This window comes from Odontomachus brunneus, unplaced genomic scaffold (assembly GCF_010583005.1).
Source record: "Odontomachus brunneus isolate Ranch 3 - 2012 unplaced genomic scaffold, Obru_v1 Obru_scaffold_156, whole genome shotgun sequence".
In the NCBI taxonomy this organism is placed as follows: Eukaryota; Metazoa; Arthropoda; class Insecta; order Hymenoptera; family Formicidae; genus Odontomachus; species Odontomachus brunneus.
In genome coordinates this window covers 352,455-375,521 of record NW_022639606.1, presented here as the reverse complement: position 1 = coordinate 375,521, position 23,067 = coordinate 352,455, and the positions used below count along the sequence as shown (strand labels likewise).

At 47.1% G+C, this 23,067-nt stretch overlaps 1 protein-coding gene across 4 annotated transcripts in view; it reads left to right on the top strand.

Annotated features, from left to right (window-relative positions):
- The first annotated feature begins 256 nt into the window (after window positions 1–256).
- Window positions 257–23,067, top strand: part of LOC116850789 (zinc finger protein chinmo) — a 74,738-nt gene continuing 51,927 nt past the window's right edge. The window contains exons 1-2 of one of the 4 annotated variants that reach the window (XM_032829439.1): window positions 257–878; window positions 20,218–20,445. In XM_032829439.1, the coding sequence (XP_032685330.1) occupies window positions 20,325–20,445 (121 nt within the window). In that variant the 5' untranslated portion in view covers window positions 257–878; window positions 20,218–20,324. Of the gene's footprint in view, window positions 879–9,334; window positions 9,645–12,794; window positions 13,127–18,809; window positions 19,355–20,217; window positions 20,446–23,067 lie in introns of those variants that run through there. The other 3 variants (XM_032829436.1, XM_032829438.1, XM_032829440.1) reach the window with 3 other exon arrangements.

Sequence of the window (23,067 nt, the reverse complement as noted above, 5' to 3'; positions counted from 1 at the left end):
CATTTGCGAAACTTTCAATTCTTAGACGAGATGAACATTATTCGACCAGCCCTTGTCATCCGGAAATCCCGCGCCAATTTCCAAGTTCCGCGCATCCCCTCGTCGCGGTTACGCACAACGCGCCACATTTCCGCCTCGCATCGTATCGCGGGGTTGGGTTGGGCGCAAGGGTTGCGCGGAGGTGTCGATGCGCCCGCAAGGCGGCGCCAGCGATCGCGGAGCCGAAATTGTCGTCGTCGCGGCGCGAGGGCCGAGTCGCGGCGACAATCATCATCGTGCCGCTTCGGCGATCGTTACGATCGGTTTTTCCTGAGTCGCCCTCGCTGCTGGCAGCGCAAGGACTCGAGAGAAATCTCGCGCGGCGCGCGACACTACCTGCCTTTCTACACGCGCTTGGTGTGTGTGTGCTCTGTGTGTTTATGTCGATGCGGACCGGCCGGCCGGCGCGTTACGACACGTATCTGTATCGCGATCTGTTCTGTCCTTTTCTCGTTATCCACGCACAATTCGCCTGCGAGTCATTTGCGTATCGGAAGGACAGACAAAGAGAAAGAGGGAGGGAGAGAGAGACGCGCACGCTCGTGTCTCACAGCAAACTTCGTAGTACATTACGTATTATAGATATACACACGCGCACGCCTTAACCCCCTCGCCGACCAGCTGACACACTCTCTCTCTCTCCCTCTCTCCTCTCCGTCGCCGTCTCTCTTCTCCCGGAACTGACACTTTGGAACTGCCGCCGGCGACGCATTGCGCCGACGATGTATTGGCCGGTCGCGCGTCGCCAGCGAGCCGCGCTCCGTCGAAAGGGGTGAAAAGGATCGAGGATCGTCGCCGTGCGAGGAGGCAGCGAAGAACGCGGAGAAGGAACGCACGCGGTGAGTACGCAGTGCGTTATCATGCGAATTTTGTCGACGCGGGCCAAGGATTGCTGTCCTTCGGTATTTATGCGTGTCACAGCTTCCGCTGTGGGGCGGACGAATAATTTGTTTCCTTGAACGAGGAGAAGAAAGAGCCATGCCGCGGACCGCACATTCGTTTCCGCGCCGATGTCGCGCCGGGCGATCGCTCGAATCGCGGTTTCGACGCATGGCAAAGACGCATTTCTGAACGAGTTTCGAAGCGGTTTACAAATTAACGCCTGTCCTCCGGAAGGGAGTTCACGCGTATGATATAGAGCGACGGCTTGAAGTAAAAACGCAGATATATATGAGATATATATGAGTTGTGAAAAAGCTGTCTCAGTTGCGACTTACATCATTCGCAACTTGTATAAATTGTAGATCGCTGAAAAACCACGTCCTCGCGAATGAGGTGGAGTAATTGAGGGCATTTCTTGGGGCGATGTGCAAAGCGAGTGAGCTGTGTATATGTGTGCGTATTTCATTTCGATATATCAAACCTATCGACTCGGATCTATCTGGCATGCCGCTATCGCGTTTTCTGCATGCAAATATTTGTTGTCGACAGGCGGCGGCACAACGGTAATACAAAAGAGTTACTGACTGACGAGAATCACAAAATAGAGTCGAGTTTTGCACGTAGTTGTTAATCAATAGATTGGATTTGTTTTCGTAGGCGTTTGTCGGCTGATCGATACACAGAGAGCAAAGCGGGCCGTCTTTAAGATGCGGCATGACTTATCTCACCCGAGCAGGGACGCCGAATAATTTTCTCGGCGAGAGATCTGCATTAGAGATTCATTCCAAATTCAATTTGACGCGGCACGAGCCGCACGCGCGCTCGGTGAGACATTGCTCCAGTTTTTGCGAGTTTCCACCGCGTTGGAATAAACTTTCCAGCTTCGTCCCAGTAAGCGAGAAGTCGTTTTTTCTTTGCAAGCCGACCGAGGAACTCGGCTGCTCGACACTGCTCCGCGGTGTTGATATCGCATTCTCCTTCGTGGCATCTCGCGAGCGTTTCGGCACACACGCGCTGCGTCGATAACAATAACATTAATCGCGACCGCGTGAAAGACTATCGGCAGCATACTTGCGTCCGGGCTTGCCTTCGTAATATATTCTTATTCGCCAAGTTTCACCGCGAATCTTTCATTGCAATCTTATTTCATGCGTAGCGCACTAAAAGAAAGATATACATAGATAAATTTGGAGAGAGAGAGAGAGAGAGAGAGAGAGAGAGAGAGAGAGAGAGAGAGAGACAGGTGTACTTTATGTTTCAATATTTTCGAGTATTAAGTCGCGTATGTGTACGTATATTTGTGCAATTAATTTTATGCAATTTTATGTAATTTCACGTGAATAATAATCCGTACATGAAAATGATAATGACAAAAAGAAGCGACAAATTTCAAATAGAAAAAGACACTAATATCGATTTAAATATCTGGTCGGGTGTGCCGCGAATACATTCGGCAGTGCCACTGTTTTAATTCTCTTCTTCGCGCGTATCTAAGTAAAGTTTCCTTCTTTTATAATCTTCGATATAGAAAATTCACCTTTCTTAAATTCCATCTTCGAGAGGAGACATTGGTCGAAATAAAACGTTGAGATTCAAAGTAGAAGCGGTTCGGGACTAAATTATACATCATGTACTTGGAATAATAGTGAATGTCTCGGCTCGGACATAATCGTTCAATGAGCTTTATCATCTATTTGTACTTAGCTTCTTGTCCCCTGTTTGGTAACAGAGAACATGGGCTCGCCGGCGTATGTCTGTGTGTGTGTTTGTGTCTGCACGCACGCTCGCGAGTCATCTCGCACGATGATTTCGCGCACGTTCAAATCGAGACTTTGCATCTCGGTAACGGTTCTGTTAGCAACACACGAGTTCTATTCCCGCGCAATCTCGCACGGCCGCTGACCTTTTGCTTGACGATTATGTAAATAAAGGATTTTATACGAAATACCGCGTTGCTCGCGTGACATACGGCAACGAATCACGTTGATACGCGAGATCTGTGCACGGAGGAATGGTCATTTGGTCCTTGGTCAGTCGATACATCGGTAATTAGTGAATCTCTGCGCGGCGACACGAAGAAATATGTCGGGGAATATTACCGGATTTAATTTCATTCGCGGTGGTGTCGATACGGGCTTACGGACCGACGAATGATATCTTGATTCGAGGTAGAAAAAAGATATTAGCATAACGAACTTCAACTTTTGCGAGATTAAAAATGGGGAAAGAGAAAAAGAGAGAGAGAGAGAGAGAGAGAGAGAGAGAGAGAGAGAGAGAGAGAGAAAGAGAGACAATGTGTATGGCCGTTTACAATATGCAGAATAAACTTGGCATAAGTTGGAGTAAAAAATAAGAATAATTTCTTTCGCTTATGCCTATACTCTAACTCTCTTACACCAGAAATATTTCCTCTACTGCCCACTGTGACTCTGAAGTGACAATACAGTTTCATTATTAATCTCCTCTCAATATGAATTTTGTTTCTGTCTTAATCGATATGATGTGAAAGTTACAATATGACTTTTTTAATATGTTGTCAGCGACAGTAACTGCCCAATATAATCTCGGAGTCACAAATCTATTTCGAGAAAATAAAAAATTAAGAGAGGGAAATTGCACCTTATATGTGTTGAATACTTCAGTTTTAAACATCCTATATATATGAAAAAATTGTTAAACATGAGACATTAATTTGGGCAGTAAAGAGTTAAGAGAAATACTTCCGGTGTAAGAGAGTTAGAATATAGTCGTAAGTGAGATAAATTATTTTTGTCTCTCACTCCACACACTTATGCTAAGCTTATTCTGCAAACAAGCTTTGATACATGCGTGCTATACAGAAGTAAAATAATAATATTAAGTATTATCCGACAATTTGTCATGCAGCCACAGTGTGCAAGTAAAACACATCAAACTAATCGTCAACTAACAAAGAGAGGGAGGGGAAGGAGAAGAAAGAGAGAGAGGGTTGAACTTATAGAAATTAAATATATATCATAGTGCGCGAAATATATATAGGAGACACGTGATGGAAGGAGATGAAATATGACGCTTTCTACTATCTCTGCATTTACGCGTCCTAATATTTCACCGTCGATCGATCATCCGATACGACGCGAACAAGGCGAGATCTCTTCTCTCACTCTCGATTCACCCCTTGCAACCTTCCTCTTCTGGCCGGGACTGTACCCGTTGTTCGCAAAGACGATCGTTACCCTGGCCAGGAGAGAGATCTCTCCAAGAAAGTTGCAAGTGCAAAGGCCCAGGAGTAGAGCGGACACGAGTTGCAATGCAAATAGCCCGGCATTCTAATTCTTATGCGTCAGCGAACGAGAAAACGCGGCGAGAGAGAAGAGAAGAGAACACACACACACAAAGAAAGAGAGAAAGAGAGAGGAAGAAAAGGAGAAAGAGAGCGTGCGTACGCGCGCTCACGCGCGGAAGGGAGCTGTCTCTCCTCCGGAGCAGGATCCAGTTCCCTTTTTCTCTCTCTCCTCCTCCTCCTCGCCGTTGCCTCCGACGGCGCAGGACGAGACTCTCATGCTGCTTTGTGCCCTGCATCCACCGAGCGCACTCGTTCTCTCCGTCGCGCCCGCGCGCGCGCGCGCGTGTACGCGCACGCGAAATTGCGTGTGCCGTTCAACGAAAGAAGGAGAGAGAGAAAGAGAGTGAGAGGGGGCAAGAGAAAGAAAGAGAGAGACAGCGGGATCCCGCTACGCGGGCCTTCATGCTGGAGGAGAATCAATAGATGTGCGTTGCATCTTGCCTCTCCTCCTCGCCTCCCCCCTCGAACCCCTCCCTTCGTTTTGGGCTGCCACCGCGCACCCTTCTGCTACTGACTCCGACCTTCGCACGCGGGCGCGTCGCTCCACCGTGTACTTCGCGAACCAGAATCATTTAGGAGGATCTCACGGGGCTGATCTACCTTGACTAGAAATTTACTCCATGGTTCTGATCAGGTTGATGCCAATCAGTCATCTGGCTTGTGCCAGATGATATTATTGGATTCTAGTTATTAGTAAGACCCTAATTATTAATAATCTCTCACGAAAAAAAACAGTATGGTTAGTGCAAACGTAAATCTGGTTGTGCTAACTAGATTAAATAATAAAATATGGAACGACTAATTATGTAGTTACTGTAACCATAGAACAATTGCTGAGTTACTAGCGTTGCAGCAGTGACGATTATCGGGTTGCTCCGATGTCTCCATGATGAATGTCAGCCCAATCGATTCCTAGTTGCTACAACGCGCAACTATACTGATATCGTTGATATGCCAAAGTAACTAAATCATAGATTCAACGATATATACCATCACACAAGGATAACTAAAGTGATGCAACTATGCTGCTCACAACAAAATATTTTTAGTATGTGCGCTATATTTTTTGTGTTATTGTTAAGAAGGTCCTAATTGCCACACACTGCGTTACTCGATTTCAGGACTCGAAAATATTACGTTACACAAACTAGGGGCCGTATTTTTGACGCATATTTGAATGTTAAGCACTGATGCTCAAGCTAAAACTATCTTATATGGGATGTTCGTATAGGAAAAATGAAATTTGGAATAAGAAAGATATATTGAACGTTCGAATACGCATCAAGTATACGAGCCTAGATAACTTAATGTGGGTCAACCTGATCAGGACTATGGAATAAATTTCTAGTCGGAATGCTCAAGTGTCGTCTATCGATAAAAGATACATGGAAATATCAGGAATACATGAATTAAACTAACGTAGCTGGGAGAAATTCGGGTTATACGAGCACAATGCACTTTCAGAACTGCGACGTAGTTCATTGCTTGCTAGATGCGGAAATGAACTTCACCGACCGGAAGTAATCTTGAAATTTTTTCTTTTAAGATCCAAGCAAGATTAGATCCTTTCTAGTTTATAAAGAAAAACATGTGGGAGGAGGGCGACGCTGTCTTCCTTGTTTTGTATCAATGAATCGATACATGCGTGGCCGTAAAAGGTCGAGGGTTCATCGGCAGGTTGGATCTCTACTCGCTTGAATTAATTTTATTACTTCCACTTATTCGCTACATTTTATTCTTCCGACGCTCACACGTCCCGATAATTTTGTCCTCTTCTCTCCAGTCTTTCAACTCGTTCGTCGTTTTGTCTACCGGGCGTTGCGTTCTCTCTACGCCATATTGCCACCCCTTACCTTGGCCGCTCGCGCGATCCTATCGTTTCGGAACTTGGCGCATAAATCAAGATATAGCGGCGGATAAAGGCCAATTGCCACGTAGTCCTAGAAAATGGAGTAATTTCGTATGTACGCCGCTCGTACTTTCGGCTTCGAACTTCCCGTGACATCGATTGCCCGTAAAGATACCTGCATGAACGTCAGCCACCCTTTTCGTCCGCTACTAAATTATTTAAATGAAGGATTATCGCTGCGACGAGGCGCGCACACACCTTTTCTCTCACTGTCGCTTCTTTTGTTTCGATGTAAATGTAATTAAGAAATGTTAAATTAGGTAGGAATAGGTCTCGCGTTTATACCTTAACGCGTTTAGTCGCATTCCATCGGAAGTAACGATCTCTCCTCCAGCCACGCTCGCGAGAGGAGCATTTCTGACGGCTCGCGTGCGACTTTCATTTATTATACATTAAAATATTGGTCACGATAGTTCTACATTTTTCATGTCGAAGTAAAGTCTGAGAGTATCGTCGTGGGTTGAATTATTCATCGGGGTAAAAACGGACTGTTCTTGAAATTTCTCCGCGGGTAGATCATACTCCTCGTCTCGTCTTCGGCTCTGACGACTGAAATCGAACCCCTCAGCAAGAGGGAAAGGGTGGCCATCGCGGTATCTGCTTTCTCTCTCTCTCTCTCTCTCTTTCTCTCTCAATATTACGCAACGACGAGCGACACCCCTCGAAGAAATAATAGCGCCCGCGAATAACGGCCGTTATTCATCCTTCCACGGTACGCTGTGCATCGCGGCCGAGAGGAGACTCTCGACTTTAAGAATCGTTCCAACGTCACGTTGCGTCGTGCCGCGCCGCGCCGTGTTGCCTCGCGCAAGGGTAGATAGGCCGAAAAGTAGCGACGAGGTTTGGAGGTCGATAGGACGAAATCGAAGGCGAGACCGCGAAGGGAAAGCAGCGAAAGTGAGAGCGGAGTAATCGTAATCGTAAACACCCGCAGCGGCGCAGCGTGGGTGGGTGGAGGAGAAAGGAGCGAAAACAGTGGCGCTCGCGGGATGGGCAGGAGGAAAGGAGAATCGAGAAGAAAGGGAAAGGGAGGAGGAGGACGGGGCTGGAGGAAGGGTGAGAGTGAGAGTGAGAGTGAGAAGGGAGCGGAGGGCCGAAGAAGTGGGCGAGGGTGGAGAACGAGAGAGAGACGCAGGTGAAAGTGAAGCGAAGGTGGTCGAGTTTGAGCGGCATTCGAGGGAGGGTGAAAGGAGGTTAATGATTAGTTCTTCCGAGGTCGGGGGCTGTTGCCGGGTGCAGGTTGCTTGGCTCCCTCCTCGTTCGCCTTCTCCTCCTGCCCTTCTTTCTCCTGCTTCTCCTCTCATCGTCCTTCTCCACCTCCGCCTCCTTCTCTAGCTTCCTGCCGCCATTCCGCATTTCCCCTCTTGCGCTGGTACTCTCCGTCTCTCACTCTTCCTCTCTCGATCCCTTTATCGCGTTCCCTTCAACCCCCTTCGTGCTCTCGGCTATTCTACCAACCTCCAAAAATTCAGGCCCCACCATACCGCCGCTGAGGCTACGCACGCACGACGGAGTTTGAGGGCTTGCAAGGTTGTTCTCCCTTCCACTCTGGGGGTTGCTGCCAGGAACGTGTCGACTATTTATGGGGCCATCGTAGCAACTGTGAAGTACATGCGCTCCTCGGCAGCTTCTATTTCGGCGGGAATCATATCGGCGATCGAGATTTTCACAGCTCCGTTCGGGAAGAAACGCTTCGGGCGTCGGCTGTGATAACGTGAGATAGTTCTCGTGTCTACTCGATGTATCCTACCGTTCGTCAAATACATCAAAGGTGCGTGTACTTAACCTTTTGAGTCGTGTTTCCAACTAGACGCGACGATATCCTCCGCAAACTGCATTGCTGTTTACGTCGTTTGGCGCTGCAGTTTTTCGACGCGGTTAAAATATGCTCTTCAAGTTTCACAAGCTGATCGTTTACGCAAGCGTGAATTATACTTTCATTAGTCGCAGCGGGGAGATACTGCGCGGTTCTTTTCGCGTTACATCATCGGCGAAGGCCGACGCGCTCTGCACAATGTGACAGCGCGAGTCATATCGATCCCGAAATTGACGGCACGAAGCTCCGAGCTCGAGAGAGGACGTATTCAGAGTCACCTGCCTAATCTGACTAACAAATTTTATGCAAGGGACAAGTGCCGGCGACGCACACACCGGCCTCCACAATCTTAACGATTAGGACGCGGGCCCGCGTTGATAGGCTTCCTCCTGAGCGCGATTAGAAAGATTTCTCATAAAGCTTAACCGTGCTCCCCCACGCGGTCAGTCGAAATGCAAGTGCACGACCCTTCGTCGTTAAGGAAGCTTAGCCATGCCCACCACCGTGCATAAATATTTAACGCAACCAAAGCGACTGCGCGCGTGAGAATTCATAATCGTATGAGTGTATGATCGTAAAGTACAGTAGAATTATCCCGAATATTATCATATTACGCTGTACAGAATTCGGAGGTTACAATACACAAGCGCGATCACGCTAATCCAGATGTAGACTCCCTCCTGATAGAACTCGCGTTTATTATTCGCTTTCGCTCGTGTGCGTACAATTGGAGATGTGAAGATCGCGTTTGCATAAATTAAGAGTTAGAATCGCGTCCGCCCAATTTCCTGTAATTTCGTCTTTCTACGCTCGACTCAATCTTGGGTCGCGACTTCGCTGTCGAGCGCGACACAAAGCGCGAATTCGACCTTCCGCCGTGCACGAGGCTCCTTGACATTTTTCTCACCACGTCCACGCGCTACGTAGCAACGAGCTTATTTTGTCGATTCTTCCCGCGGCGCCGGTCTCCCGGCGCTTCCGCTCTTTCGTTATCCGGCAGTCAAATTATCTTATCGATTGCGCAGTAGAGTCGTCGTTCTCCGGCCGCGAAAACACGAGGAAGAAATGGAAGAGGAGGAGGAGAAGAGAAAAAAGTAGTAGCAATAGCAAAAGAAAAGAAGGAAAGGAAGAAGAGGGATACGAAGAGAGCTTCACCGTAGTCGTACACCGCCCCTTGCAACGTCAGCCCTGGCTCCCCAACGGCCCCTGAGGACTTCCCAGCGAAAGTGATGGCCGTGGCTGCGTAGGAAAGGCGCCGCGGGAGCGAGTGCGGGGGCGGCGGTGGTTTTCCGTGTCGACTCCCGGGGTGGGAGAACATCGTCGTTGACGGAGGGGTTGGCCGCGAGGGAGGTCGGCTTCGGAGGACGTGGTACGGCAGGAAGGGCGACGATAGCGCGAGCGAGCGAGCGAGCGAGCGAGCGGGGCGAGCGGGGTGTTTCGCCGGTAACCTTGCAACCCTCTGCGTACGCGTCGAGGAAGGGGAAGAGAGAGACTGGAATCCCGCGAGAGGGGTGGCGGCCGGCCGCGGGCTGCCAAGGCAGTCGGGGGTGCAGCCGCACCGGGACGGCAGTGACGGGCGTGACGTAGTCGGAGGAGGATGTACGCCCCTGTTGGCGAGGGCCCCAGCAACCTACGACCACCCCTGGTCAATCCATGGTGGCTTCACCCGCCAGGTACGACCAGCACCGATGATGACAACAACGATAATAACAATAACTTTGTTGTTGTTGTTGTTGTTTTCGTTGTTCTCATTATCGTTGTTGTCATCATCGTTGTCGTCATCATCGTCGTCGTCATCGTCGTCGCTCGTTCTTGTGCGTCCTCGTCCACCTGTCGCGTCGACATTGGCTTCGACACCGTTACCTGATCCCCCAGTCACCGATTCACACCGATATCCGTTTGTTTGCACCGCGACCTTCCGGGAGTTGACGCGTGCAGAGCGGGAGATGCGCGCAGGGGTGGCTTTGAACTTGAAGCTCCACCGTGGTGCGAAGAGGAGAGACGCGTCAGGCTCGCGCGCGCGAAAGTCGCTGCACGATGTGAAACAATGTGTATCTTGGATAGAATCTTGTGTAGCTGGTGGAAAAGCCTTGCTTTAGTCTCGCGACAGTGGTAAAAGAAGTCGTCGAGTCTCCTGTTTGGATTCTTCGCTTGGGTTCGTTATTGTCGCGACTCCTGGAGACAAGACCCTTATTCTGAGCTGTCTTTTATCGATCAAAGTGCCTTCAAATGTGCTAAGCCAATCGGAAGTCAAGTCACGTGAGGTACTTTTACCGATAAAAGAGAAATAAAAATAAAAGCCTAGGATTCTGTTCTAGTTGAACGACGCTGTCGTTACTATCTCGTATCGTACTGTGTAGCTTGCGCTACATTTCATTAATAACCCAGCTGTATATATAACTTTATCTCAGATAGAGAGAGAAAGGGAGTGCGTGTATATGTGTGTATGTATAGTCATTAGTAGTGTATGTATAAATTTTGATATGCTTGTTATCACTTGTACACGCGAAAGATATTAACCCATAATTTCATACAATGCTCTGATGAACGACCGTATTCGTCTCACGCGCGGTAAAATCTGCATTTCTTATGATGTATGCAGCCTATTGATGCTCGCTACTCCACTAGAATCGTCTTGCTGGTAAATGCAAGTGTGTGCATGTGTATGTATATATGTCACGTGTGCGTGTCTGTGTGTGTGTGTGTGTGTGTGTGTGTGTGTGTGTGTGTGTGTGTGTGTGTGTACGCATATGTACGTCTATTTCATACGTGCATTCTCCTTCAACAACCTGTAAGCCAAGTTTTACACCGTTAATGCTCTACATAACGCGGCAACAACTCCGACGAAATTACAGTAACAATAAGTCCCCGGGGCTTGGCCCACTCGCTCGCTCGTTACGTCTTATCCGCCATTATTACGTGCATACACCATGATTTCACGCTTCCTTTGTTTCGTCCTCTGCAGTGCGTGCACGTGCTGTCGGGCTGCCATAGCCGGTACGTGCATCGTGCGCCTAGCGGTACCTGACGGAAGTTGCGCCTATATTCCCGCTCCGTGGCGTCGTAAAAAGGGGGTCGTACATACATTCCGCTTCTTCCACTTAATTTCCCTCCCCGTTGTCGCCCGCGGTCCTCTAAGCGGCTTCGGTCGAGGAAAAAACGCACGCCGCTGAATTCCCGCTCCGGGGCGGAACCGCCCGCTAACGATCTCCATTCGGGAAATTTATAGCGTCGCGTTCGCTTTACAGCGACCAGAAAAACTATCCCACCGCAGCCCCATTGAAAAAGCCAACGTGACTCCCGCGCCCGCCGTCGATTCTTTCTACGTCGTCTCTACGATCCATTGCGTTCGAATTTCTCCTATAGAGTTATCCGTGCCGAATTGTCCGAGTTGACGCGGAAAAGGAAGTCGCGTCTATCCGGCGGATCCTCGAATAGTAAATTTTTGGTAAGGATAGGAATGAACATCGTCTTTTCCTGAGACGGAACTTTGATTACCGGCGTTCGCTTCCCGCGCGGCGATTTATTACGAAAAAAAGAAGATAAAGATACCCGGACACGTATCTAATTCTGGACATTCTTATTATTTTGATTTTTAAATACGAATATTTAAACGTCTAACATAAAATATATACAGGATGAGTCCTAACGTTAGAAGCTAACGTGTTAGAAATAAATATTGTCATCAGCCAACCCTCTTCCAACTACAAAATTTATATTTTTTACACATTCTTCTCTAATAAAAATATAACATATTTTAGAATCTAACGTTAAATGACTCGTTCAATACATATACATATATTCTACTAGTTAAAACTACTCGATGTTACGCAGGTTGTCACAAGCAGATGAAATCAGGGTGAGAGGGTGTCCAGGTTTTACAGTCTATTTTCCATGAGATATCGTAGAGAGTGATCATGTAAAATTTGGTCTAGGTCGGTTAAAGGGTTTAGGAGTTCTCACAGGGAACAGACAGGTAGACGTTTTATTTTGGGTATATATATATATATATATATATATATATATATATATATATATATATATATATATATCATGTGTGTGTTAAAAATATATATAATCATATTTAAAGACTAAGATAATATGCTCAGAATTAGATACATGTCTAAGAATTGGTGTTTTACCTTTCCAGTAAACACTAGTAACATTATATCAATATAAATTTCTCATTCAACGATGTAACTATTGTGTATATATATTATATTACATATACATTGCTGAGTGGGAAATTATAATATTAATACAATGTTACTGTTAACGTTTATTGGGTTACATTTCGGCATTCGTGATCTGTCCTTTCCAACTGAACTAACGCTGCACCTTCTTCTTCCAACTACATTATGTACTTCTTTCATTCTGAAGACAAAAAAGTGCAACCTAGTTTAGCCGAAAAGGAAAGAGCTTATGTTCGCGAACGAGAAACAACACGACAATCGCCGGCCGACGACGAGGATCTCGCCGGAGTCCGATGAATGAGGGCATTCCGGAAGTGCGTTTCCACCTCCGGATCGGGGTACGACGTGCATCGAAGGCGTACGACGGCGTGTAGCCTCGCCGTTCGCTCGTGACGACGAAGTTCGCTGAAGTAGGGGCACGCAGTTAAGTCGGCCCAAAATCATCGGTTAGGGCCATCAGTGGCACGAAGGAGGAAAGAGCTAGCCCGCGAAACCGTGATAGAGAGAAAAAGAGAGAAGAAGAGATAGAGATAGAGTGAGGGAGAGAGAGTGAGAGAGTGAGAGAGGGGAAGTCGGAGGAGCCGGGCCTAACTCGTAGAACAGTCCAATTCAGATCGAGCTTCGCGCTGGGCGTTCTCTCACTGAGCGTGTACGCATCGTTCGCGGTTCCTACATTTGGACCTCGCGGTCTACGAAATATCGCTCTCGAGATGCTCCACAACGTCGTCGTCGTTGCCGCCGCCGCCGCGTCCGCGACGTCAACTCCACGTTGATCCGCGCGCGATCGCAGGTGCGGTCTTCTCGCGCGTTTTGCGTTCTTTGGCCGATCTGTGAATGAGTCACGGCGCTGCTCTGCACGCACTGGTGCACGATTTCCTTTCCTGAAGGACCACGCGCAAGTATGAGCGTCGTTGCGAAAATATCTCCAATTGTGCCGCACTGAGGATTCATGAAGACTTACGGTGAGACCTATCTTCTTGTTCCTTTAAACTTTCGATTCTCGCACGTTTCAGTTTGCACCTCGCGGGGCGCGAAATAGTTTCTGCTGTTTACCATTATCGAAACTCGGTTGTTCGCTAATAGTTCAGTGAAGTGTCTGAATATCGAACACGAGCTGTACGAACTTTAACCATCATTCGAGTATATTCGAAATTCGGGTTGAGAGGAGGAAGAGGAAGACTGCAAACTGCGCGCAGATCATCCCGGGGGATCGACACCGTGCATGTCCGTTGCTCGATTATTTATCGTCCGTAAAAATGTGCTTACATCATAGCGTTTGATTGAAATGGGTCGACGATGATCCGTGTGAAAGGAAAAAAGAAAAAAGTGTTGCGCCGCACTTCGCCTTCTTCATCGGCGAAACCGACAACGCTTTCCCCCTCCGCAGCGTGAAATTTCGAGCGGGTATCGTTAAAGTGTGCTCCATTACGTGCCAGCAACCTGTTATCCGAAACTGGCCCGAGAGACATTGACCTCCAAATTAGCTTCCGGCGCGCATCAGCTCAGATTAGTTGATGCGCTTTGTTACATACTGTATATATTTGTTATCAATGTTCAACGAACGAGAAGTTGCACTGAGAAAAAAGAATGATAAATGGCAATAAGATTGTAATTATTTCCGACGGCAACTATACTTTCTTATTATTCTAGTAAAATATTATTAACACTATAGTAACAATTGTTATACAAAAAAGAAGAACATCAAAAATCAAAAGTATAAGCAAATAAAATTTTTCTTCTAATTTAATATTCTTCATTGAAATGCTAAACTCAGCAGAATGTATTTCAAATAAATTTGGCGCTCATGATGAACTTACAATAGATTTGGGGATATATATATATATATATATATATATATATAAACGTATGAAATACTTGAGAAACAAGTAACACTTGCTTGAATACACAAAATATTTCTCTTCGTATGGTTCTTTTGACTAATTCTTTTACTATAAAATTACAAAAACACTTTATTCTCCGTGCAAAAGCTCGGTGCGTTACATTTCGAATTTGCGATTTTGCCACAGACGCAGCCTAAGCTTTCGCGGTGGTTCTGCGGCTACCAAAAATTGATGCTTTCGAGAATGGACAGAAAACGCGCGAGTTATCCGGGATTCAAGTAAAGAAAATAAAAACGAACACCACGATTCCTCCCGACGTTCTTCTTCGGAGCAAGTTTCTGCTGTGAAGCGGAGCAAAGCGCGGGATTACGTATTCTTTTAATCCTAGTAATCCACGCGAGCTATCTTGCGTTCTCTTGAAGCGGAATATTATATCTCTTAAAACAGAATATTATATCTCCCCTTTCCGTATGACCGTGAACCGTGAACGTTCCACTATCGTCGTCAAACGTATTTGCGCCTCTCACCCCGGCATTTTCATCAGACCAACCCTTTGGGCGCGCTTCCTCCTCCGTCTCTGGACGATTATTGCCGGGATTCACACAGATATCTCTTCCTCTTCCCTCGCTCCACTCCCTCTTTCTATCTGGCGCCCTTTATTCGAAAGCAGGATTCCATGGAACTTGATTCCAGCGATCGCATTGGGCGCACAACTGCAGTATCGACTGTATCTCTGCGACGCTCTCCGTGTATTTTTCGAGGATTTTACCCGCTACATTTCTCGACTACATGCGCGTTCTCACACCTTCCTACTATTCTGACTTCCTGATGCGATCTATGTTTACCGTCGACACTTTTTTTTTTTAATTGGGTAGATTGGCCTGCTTTCGTGAAAATACGTGTGTTCCGTGTATGGTGTATGTAAATGTCAGGGCGAGAGGTGCAAATACGTTTGACGACGATAATGGAACGTTCACGATTCACAGTCAGGAAAGGGGAGATATAATATTCCCTGTTTCAAGATAGCTCGTGTGAATTATCAAGACTAAAATGCATATTTAGTACACTATCTTCATATTTAGCCTTGTTGTGTCTTTAGTTGTGGGTTACCACAACCATTGGGGACTAATGTATTTTGTATAACTTTATGGAGCTTTATCCTAAGTAGGATACAATGCTTTGTCTTTACTACGTGACGCTACACGAAAAATCAAAAAGCTTCTACCAAGAACGCGATCTCAAGCACGATGTGCAAACTCTAGATTGTATGCTTGCATGTAACTATGTCTACTAACTAAAAGCGTGTTTTTAATCAGGTAAAAAAGACATGATCAAATAAACTTCCTACAATGTTGAGTCAAGATACTAGAAGCCTTTTAAGTGAATTACATATATGTGCGTGCGTGTCGTGCAAGAGAAGTTTAGTACTCCGCGTGCAATCATAAATTTTAGGAACACACAGTGCAATTTGAGTTCACGCAGATTTGCAACTTTGAATCACCATATAACTTTGTCGAAAATTAATATTTATAGGCAAATTTCTTTTCTAATACAGAAAAACTTCAGTTTAATAAAACAGTGGCGCGATAAAATCACAATCTGCAAACAGATTTGCACAGTTTTGAAGTTTTTCCGAGACCTTTACGAAAATTAATGAGCAACCGAATATTTACTGAGAGAAAAAGTAGTTAATTTCACCAAAATTATAATTATATTTGCTAATTATCTTCTCCATATTCTAATAAAAAAAATAGTAATAGTAATATACGTGTAAAATTATTATTTCTAACACTATTATAATATTTTATACGAAATTGTTATTCTGATTATAATTCTTTCACTTTATTCTAATCACGTGCTAAACACTTTTTTTTTAGTGCTCATTCGGGTTTCACAGCTTGAAAAAAAATGCTTGATATTTGTAACTATAAGTATATAGAAAGATACTATAAATTATGGTCTCAAGTAAACTATTCTTTTTTATCAAATTCTACTTTAATGTTAGTGATAATAATCTCACACACATGCTAATACTATCATTTTACTACACAAAAATATGATTAGGACCAGAAATAACTATAATTTTAGGATCAATCATTTTTTCTCTCAATGAGCGTTACACGCGGAAGGTTAGATAAACGCAAGAAAGAATCGAAATGAAATACATCAAAGGCTAAGAACTCTCTTGTATGTATCTGTACAACTGCCGCGATCATATCCTCGACACAACTGTGCGCGACTTTAATTTGTCCACAATACAAGCAGTGAAGCTTTTTATGAAAGCACTGATGCGTTTTTATACGTCATTGAGCGTGTCAAGAGCGGCGCTGCTTCATCGACGGGACAAGCTTGTTATACGTAAGCCATTGCGACACATTAATGCGTTTTCCCTCCCGGAAGAAAAAAAGAACTGCTTTTCCCGAGTATCATGCACTGAAGCGAACGCGCTTATTGCTAAAAGACGCTCCACGAAAAATGGCATCGCCGAAGCAGGCGCCGTTCCTGTTTTTCCGAGTCGAGCGGCGATACGCCTTTCATATGGGAGGCTCCCTCGTTTGCGTTAACTCGACATCCCGACGGCCATCCTTTCCCATCTACTCGCGGTTGCTCGTCTTCGCCAGGCAATAGCGTCGGCCTCGTATCCAGCCGCTCCCGTTCCACCCCCGTGAGTATGGCAAACGACGGCTTCTCAAAGACCGTCGCTCTCTCTTTCTCTCTCTTCTCTTTTTCATTTCGCCGAGTCGGCCAATTTTTCCTTCCGCGACATACGAGAAGGGAAAAGCTTGCCCCCTCTCAGTCCTCGCCGTTGCAATATCCAGTTACTCGCGACCGCGAAAGCTATCACGTGTATATCGCGAAGAGTGCAAGCACGATCTTTAAAAATAGCTTTCGCGATTTTTCCCGCGGTCGAGTCTTCCCGAATGATTCCCCCATGTATGTTGAAAAAAAAACACATAGGTTCATATTCGGGTATGATGGCCATATGGAAAGGATGGTCATAAGTTGTACTTTCTCTAATAATTCCTGAACAGTACGTTTTAGTACCTGAATATACGCACATAAGCTCCTGTAAATATCGATTGTCTTTGAGAATGACTACAAGAGCGTACTATTTTAGCAATTATTGGAGAAATTACAGCCCATTAGATCGTCTTTTCCGTATGGCCATCATACCTTACGTTTACGCTATTACGCCAACGCGTGATAATCGACGAAATGTTTCTGGCGCGGAGTCGCAGCAGCGCTCGATTCCGAACACCCCTTCCGCGTGTTTTCGAGGAGCCGAACGGAGAAGCCGCTATTTTTCCGACGCATGAGCGCGATGACATAATGCGCCGCCATAAGAGCGCCGAATTACGACGCTGAGTGCGCGCGCGACCGCGCACACACACACACACACATACACACACGCACACACACATCACAACCTACGTGCAGTGCGCGCGTGCGCTTTCAAGCCTCCGCGCCACTCTGTGTTGCAGCGCTATGTGTACGCTGTACGTGCGTGTATGCGTAGCTGAGGCGCGTGTGCGGCCCCGCGGTGACCTTGAGCCTCCCTCTAGGAACCCCCTCCTCCATCCCCCTTCCACCGTACCGCGTGCGTTTTGCCTCCACGCGATACCGCGATCCCCACCTTGCCGATGCGTATGTCTCCCACCGCCTCCTCCTCCTCCTCCTCCTCTTTTTTTTTCACCTCCTCCTCCTCCTCCTCTGCCTCCCCCTGCGTCACCTCTCGCCCTCCTTTCGCGGTTCCGGAGCCACGCAACTCGCGAGAGGCGCCTCCAACGCCTAAAATTCCCCTCCGCCTCCGCTTCTGGTGCCGGAGGTTCCTAGCGATGGGCATCGATCGCCGCCGTTGCTGGTGATTTTTAATCAGACCGAGGTGCGCGAGGTGCGCTCGATATTGGTATATCAGTATGACCCAGGCAGTTCTCCACCCCCGCCGAGAACGCGAGTAATTTCACGGCATGATGGACAGGTTGAACTTGGACGGACTGCGCGTCCGGTATCTGCGCGTTTACGTGTCGCTTCAAGGTTGCCGCGCTGCTCGCGCTCCTGGATACTCTCTTCCTACCCGCGCGAATCCCGCGAATGGCGTTTCGCGTTCGTGATGCGGCCCTGGCACATGTTGGATGAAGAGCGCGCAGTGGGGACTCGTGATACCTTAGAAGCGTTAGGGGGGAGGATACATTCGAAAATAAGACGAACGTGACAGAGGGAGGAAGAGAGAAAGAGAGAGAGGTAGAGAAGGAGGGAGCGCATCGGAGTGGCGCATGAGAGAGTCCAAGAGAGCGAGGGTTCTCCAGTTCGGAGAAAAAGAAGAAAAAAGAATGCGAGAAAGAGAGAGAAAGAGAACATAGAGGACCGCGAGGCGAAGCTCCGAACCTTAAGCAATCGTGCCGATCCCTACCCCTGCCGCCCACCCAGTTCCCTTTCCTACGGGGGTTCTGGTTACCGCCAGCGGGTGGCTGCCGAAAACACCGAGACAGAATCCCCACACCGGCGGCTCGGTCTAACCGCATTTGCATCGCCACCGATGACCCATATTCACGCTCTTTCCTCGGCGATACACTAACAGCGGCGGTTCCTCATGCTCACTGCCCCCGTCGTCCCCCTCGTCGCCCCCTCTCGCTTTCCTCTCGGGCGGTCCGTTCTCCCCTGTCGTCCCGGTGCCTCTCAGCCTCTCCCCTCGCTCCCTCTTCGCTCTCACCCGCGATTTTTCGGCTGCCGCGCGGCGGCGGCGGCGGCGGCGGCGGCGGACCCTCCTGCGCCCGCACGGACCCTCGCATCGAGCAACGATAGTCACGCGCGATTCGTTCATGTGCCGATGCGCGATGCAAGCCGGTGATTCGGTTTTGGCCGGCGCATATAGCCAGTCAGTCAGTCAGTCAGTCAGTTAGTCGGCCCAGTGCTCGCAAGACTGATGCGTGTTTCGGACATATACACGCACACATACACGCACGCACACGCGCATCTCGCACGCACGCACGAGCGAGTTCTCAAAACTACTCTCGCGCCCGCGTTCACGCGCCTCTTACGCACGTTTCGAGATCCCGGTTGATACCAGTCAGTCGGTGATACAACACAGTGGACGACACACGTGGATTATGCGCCGCGAGGACACGTGCGCGCGGTGCCGAGCGAGCTTATCGTAGCGCTCTCAGGTAGGCGCAGAGCCACCTGACGCGCGGCCCGCTTACGCGAGGACGGAGGATAGAGCAGATAGCGGATGCATCTCGAAGTGGCCTTGTTAGTGGCCGTGATACCTCGCTGTATGTTGTAAGGTCCGTGAATGAGGCCGGAGCAGCGGTTACGTGGTCCCGCACTCGTTGACACGCCCCTGCACCGGTAGGTCCTCTCTCTCTCTCTCTCTCTCTCTCTCTCTCTCTCTCTCTCTCTCTCTCTCACACTCATACACACGCACATTCTCTCCTTCTGTCTTCTGTTTTCGCGTTTGGCCGCTTTTATCGCGGCCGCGTTGCGGAAATGCGGTGGAATTTTGGACATGGCGCCCGGTCGGCTTGATGCGATCGCGGTTCCGCTGTTGCGTGATAGAAGCTTCCCATACGACCGCGATTTTGGACGGGAAGTAGCCGTGGCCCTCTCCTCGACGCTCAGCGCGCGATACTCCGACCCCGAACTCGCACGTCCGACAGTTTTTTCTGTCACGATAATAAATGTATCCAAGGGAGAGGAGTCAGTAGGTCGAGAGAGGTATGTCATGTTCGCGGTATCTCGAGGTTATCAAAAATTCAAGCCAGAGTGACTGCCTGTCGACAGTGCGATCTGATATTCTTCGCGGGTCGTTCATTGACGGAGCGGCCTCGCATATTGATACTTGGCGACTTGGAGCGTAAACGCTGTCGTAGGATTATCTATCGGCGAATGGTGGAGTTATCTATCGCGAGAAAAGGCTCTCCAAATTGTGACATCTTGTGTGCTGCGCGTGACATAACGCACCAACGCGGAACGTCATCTCCCTCCCCCTTCCACACAAACGTTGTTTACCGCTTTTCGAAACTCGCCGGCAATTTCGTCACTTTTAATCGAGCACTCGCCTCGTTTTCGCGCGGATACGCCAACTGACAATTGCCCTTCGACATCCTTACGCACGATGTAGTGAATTCTTTCTCTCTCTTTCTCTCTCCTTCTCTCTCGTCACGTCGCGAGAAAGAGAGATCGGCCGATAATCGAGACTGCTTTTTGCGTAGCTGGACGAACAGTTGGGCACGAGCGCGATCAAGAAGGTAAATACGCATTGGAAGGTGGCAGCGAGAGGGGTGGTGAAGGTCACGGAGTTGAATCTAAGGGTGGCATCATGGACTCTGATCAGCAACAGTTCTGCCTCAAGTGGAACAGTTTCGGCACGAATCTATTAACGGCATCCTTGAACTTATTCAAAAACGAGAGTCTTACCGATGTCACCCTGTTCTGCGAGGGTAAGTTTCTTAACACGTGAACACGTTTCTTAACGATTCTTACGACAACTTAGTGCGCGATCACGATTCAGAATATAATCGTTCGATGTGACACTCTCTTTTCTTACTCAACGAGAGGCATTTCGAGGCATGTGTCGTTAACAATTAACCTTAGAGCGCGCACACTTGCGTGTATACATGCACAATCTCGGTATCATTATCTTGGTATTGGTACATAGAGAAAGCAGTACAGTTGACCCGGAAATCCGGTTGTGCTAATCAGATTCATTGGTAAAATACGGAACAAATGATTATATAGTCGCTGCAGTCACAGAACAATTGTTGAGTTACTGGCGTTGCAGCAGTGATGTTATCTGGTTACTCCAGTCGGTATATCTATTGTAAATGTCACCCCAACAGATCTCTGGTTATCACAACTGGATCACGCACAACTGTATTGTTGCAGTTAATGTGTACCAAAATAACTCATATCAAACATATACATCACTATCACGCAAAGATAATTAGAATGATGCGACTATACTATTCACAACTAATACTGCAATTCTAAACAGAATTGTAAAATTCGTAATTTGCTCTCGTGAAATTTGTGAAAAAACTTATGAGTAGATCTATAATTCTGTACGTATCATATGTTGTATGATCACTTGTAAATATCGTAAATTACGTAAAATCGTAGATGTTTACTTGTGATCGTATGACATACAATATGTGTAGAATTGTAAATCTACTTGTAAGTTCTTACGAATTTTACGAAAGCAAGTTACGAATTTTACGATTCTGTTTAATTGCAATTGAATTGCAGTCTAAATATCTGTGATTACATGTGCATCTTATTGCACATCTGTAGTTATATGTGTATCTTATTTCTCCCGTCTACAAAAGTTCGAGAAATAGGTAGTAAAAATAGTAATGCGTCCCTAATCGTAAACATCAGTTAGTATTCGGTTGATTGTTCGGAGGCCTTGACTTCTTGGTCTCACTTATGCAGGCAGAGGGTCGATGCTTGTCAATTGGAACGCACAAAGAGAAGCGCGTAGTCTATTGAACGTGTAAATGTACATGTGCAACAGCTCGAGATGTCGCACACATATATTCTTATCTAATCGAATCAAACGACGAAGCTAGGAGAGTAAGTGGAGAAAGAGAGAGAAGGAGAGTCTCGTATCTTTTCGCACGTCATAGACTCCTAGACTTTCACTTTTTCGACACTATTCATGGCACTCGAGCATCAGCAGCAAACATCAGAAAGTTCTTCACCGTTATCCGCTTGAGAGAATTCCAACAAACAACTCTGCTGTAATAAATCGAATGTACCGGGCAAATGAACGATTAATGGCCATTCATTCAAGGAACTCACAATGATGCAAATTAACTCGATATTCAATAATTTCCCAATTCATTCAAATGTCATACGAGTCTCACGCCAAACACACCGCGAGCGAATTCTTGCATCACACTCATCCCGCGAATTTGTACTTCTAACGAGTTAGATCACGTCCTCGACTTGTTTTCTTAACCAATAACTTATTTTTTAAATTAATCACAGCGATAATAATTGAATGAATCTTCTTACTAGCTTTTAACGGCATATGAAGTAAAAAATCCCATAAGCTCCAATTTACAAATTTCTGACAGAGGTATGAGATAGATATGTGACAGAGATATTCAATGAAAATAACTGATGGACGATTGATAGAAATAATAGAATCGCAATGGAAGATTTCTCCTCCGCGCAATGTAACAGTTAAATTTTGACAGGAATAAGGTCTTTAAAAGCCAATGCTTGATGTTTTTTGCAAATATCTATGATAGGGAGGATAATAATGTTTGTCAAAATGCACACACCGAAATGATTTTCCGATCTTTACAACGTACGCGATGAATCAACCTTCTACTAACAAACCAACCCTAAATCTTCTAATATTTTATTATAATTATTATAATGATCAAAAACCCTCTTATTTTGATACTAGTATTAAAAGATATGGAAGATTGATTCATCGCGAACATTGTAAAGACCGGAAAATCATTTCGGCGCGTGCGTTTGACACTGCAAACATTATTATCCTCCCCATCTTAGACATTTGCAAGAAACATCCAGCATCGGCTCTTATTCCTGCCAAAATTTAAGTGTTACCTATAGAGAGCCTTAAGATACTTATTTCAATGTAACAGTCATTTTTGCAGTGCAAAAACCGATCCAGAGCCTCGCCACGTTCCGATTTGCGTCGCGTCCGACCACGAGCGCGCTGTACCTACTAGCGCGAGCCAGGCCGCGTCGAGCTCGCGCGCTACCACTTGCACCACTCGGCCGCAAGTAGTACAAGTTCGCGATTGCATACGAAGTGCAGGGGGTAGATTGCCGGCCGGCCCCTACCCCCGAATGGCGTGCACCGAGTCGGTGATATGCACGCGAATCTCGGTCACTGCGGGACGAGGCGAGGCGTGGCGAGGCGAGGCGCGACGCGACGCCCGAGTGCAGCGTGCGTGCATGTGCACACACACTTACACACGCGAATTTCCGTGTGCGCCTTCCCCACCGACGCAGCGAGTGCAGCGACGGCACTTTTGCGACCCGTCCGCGCGAAACCGCAGTTCGCACCGAGCCGTGCTGCAACG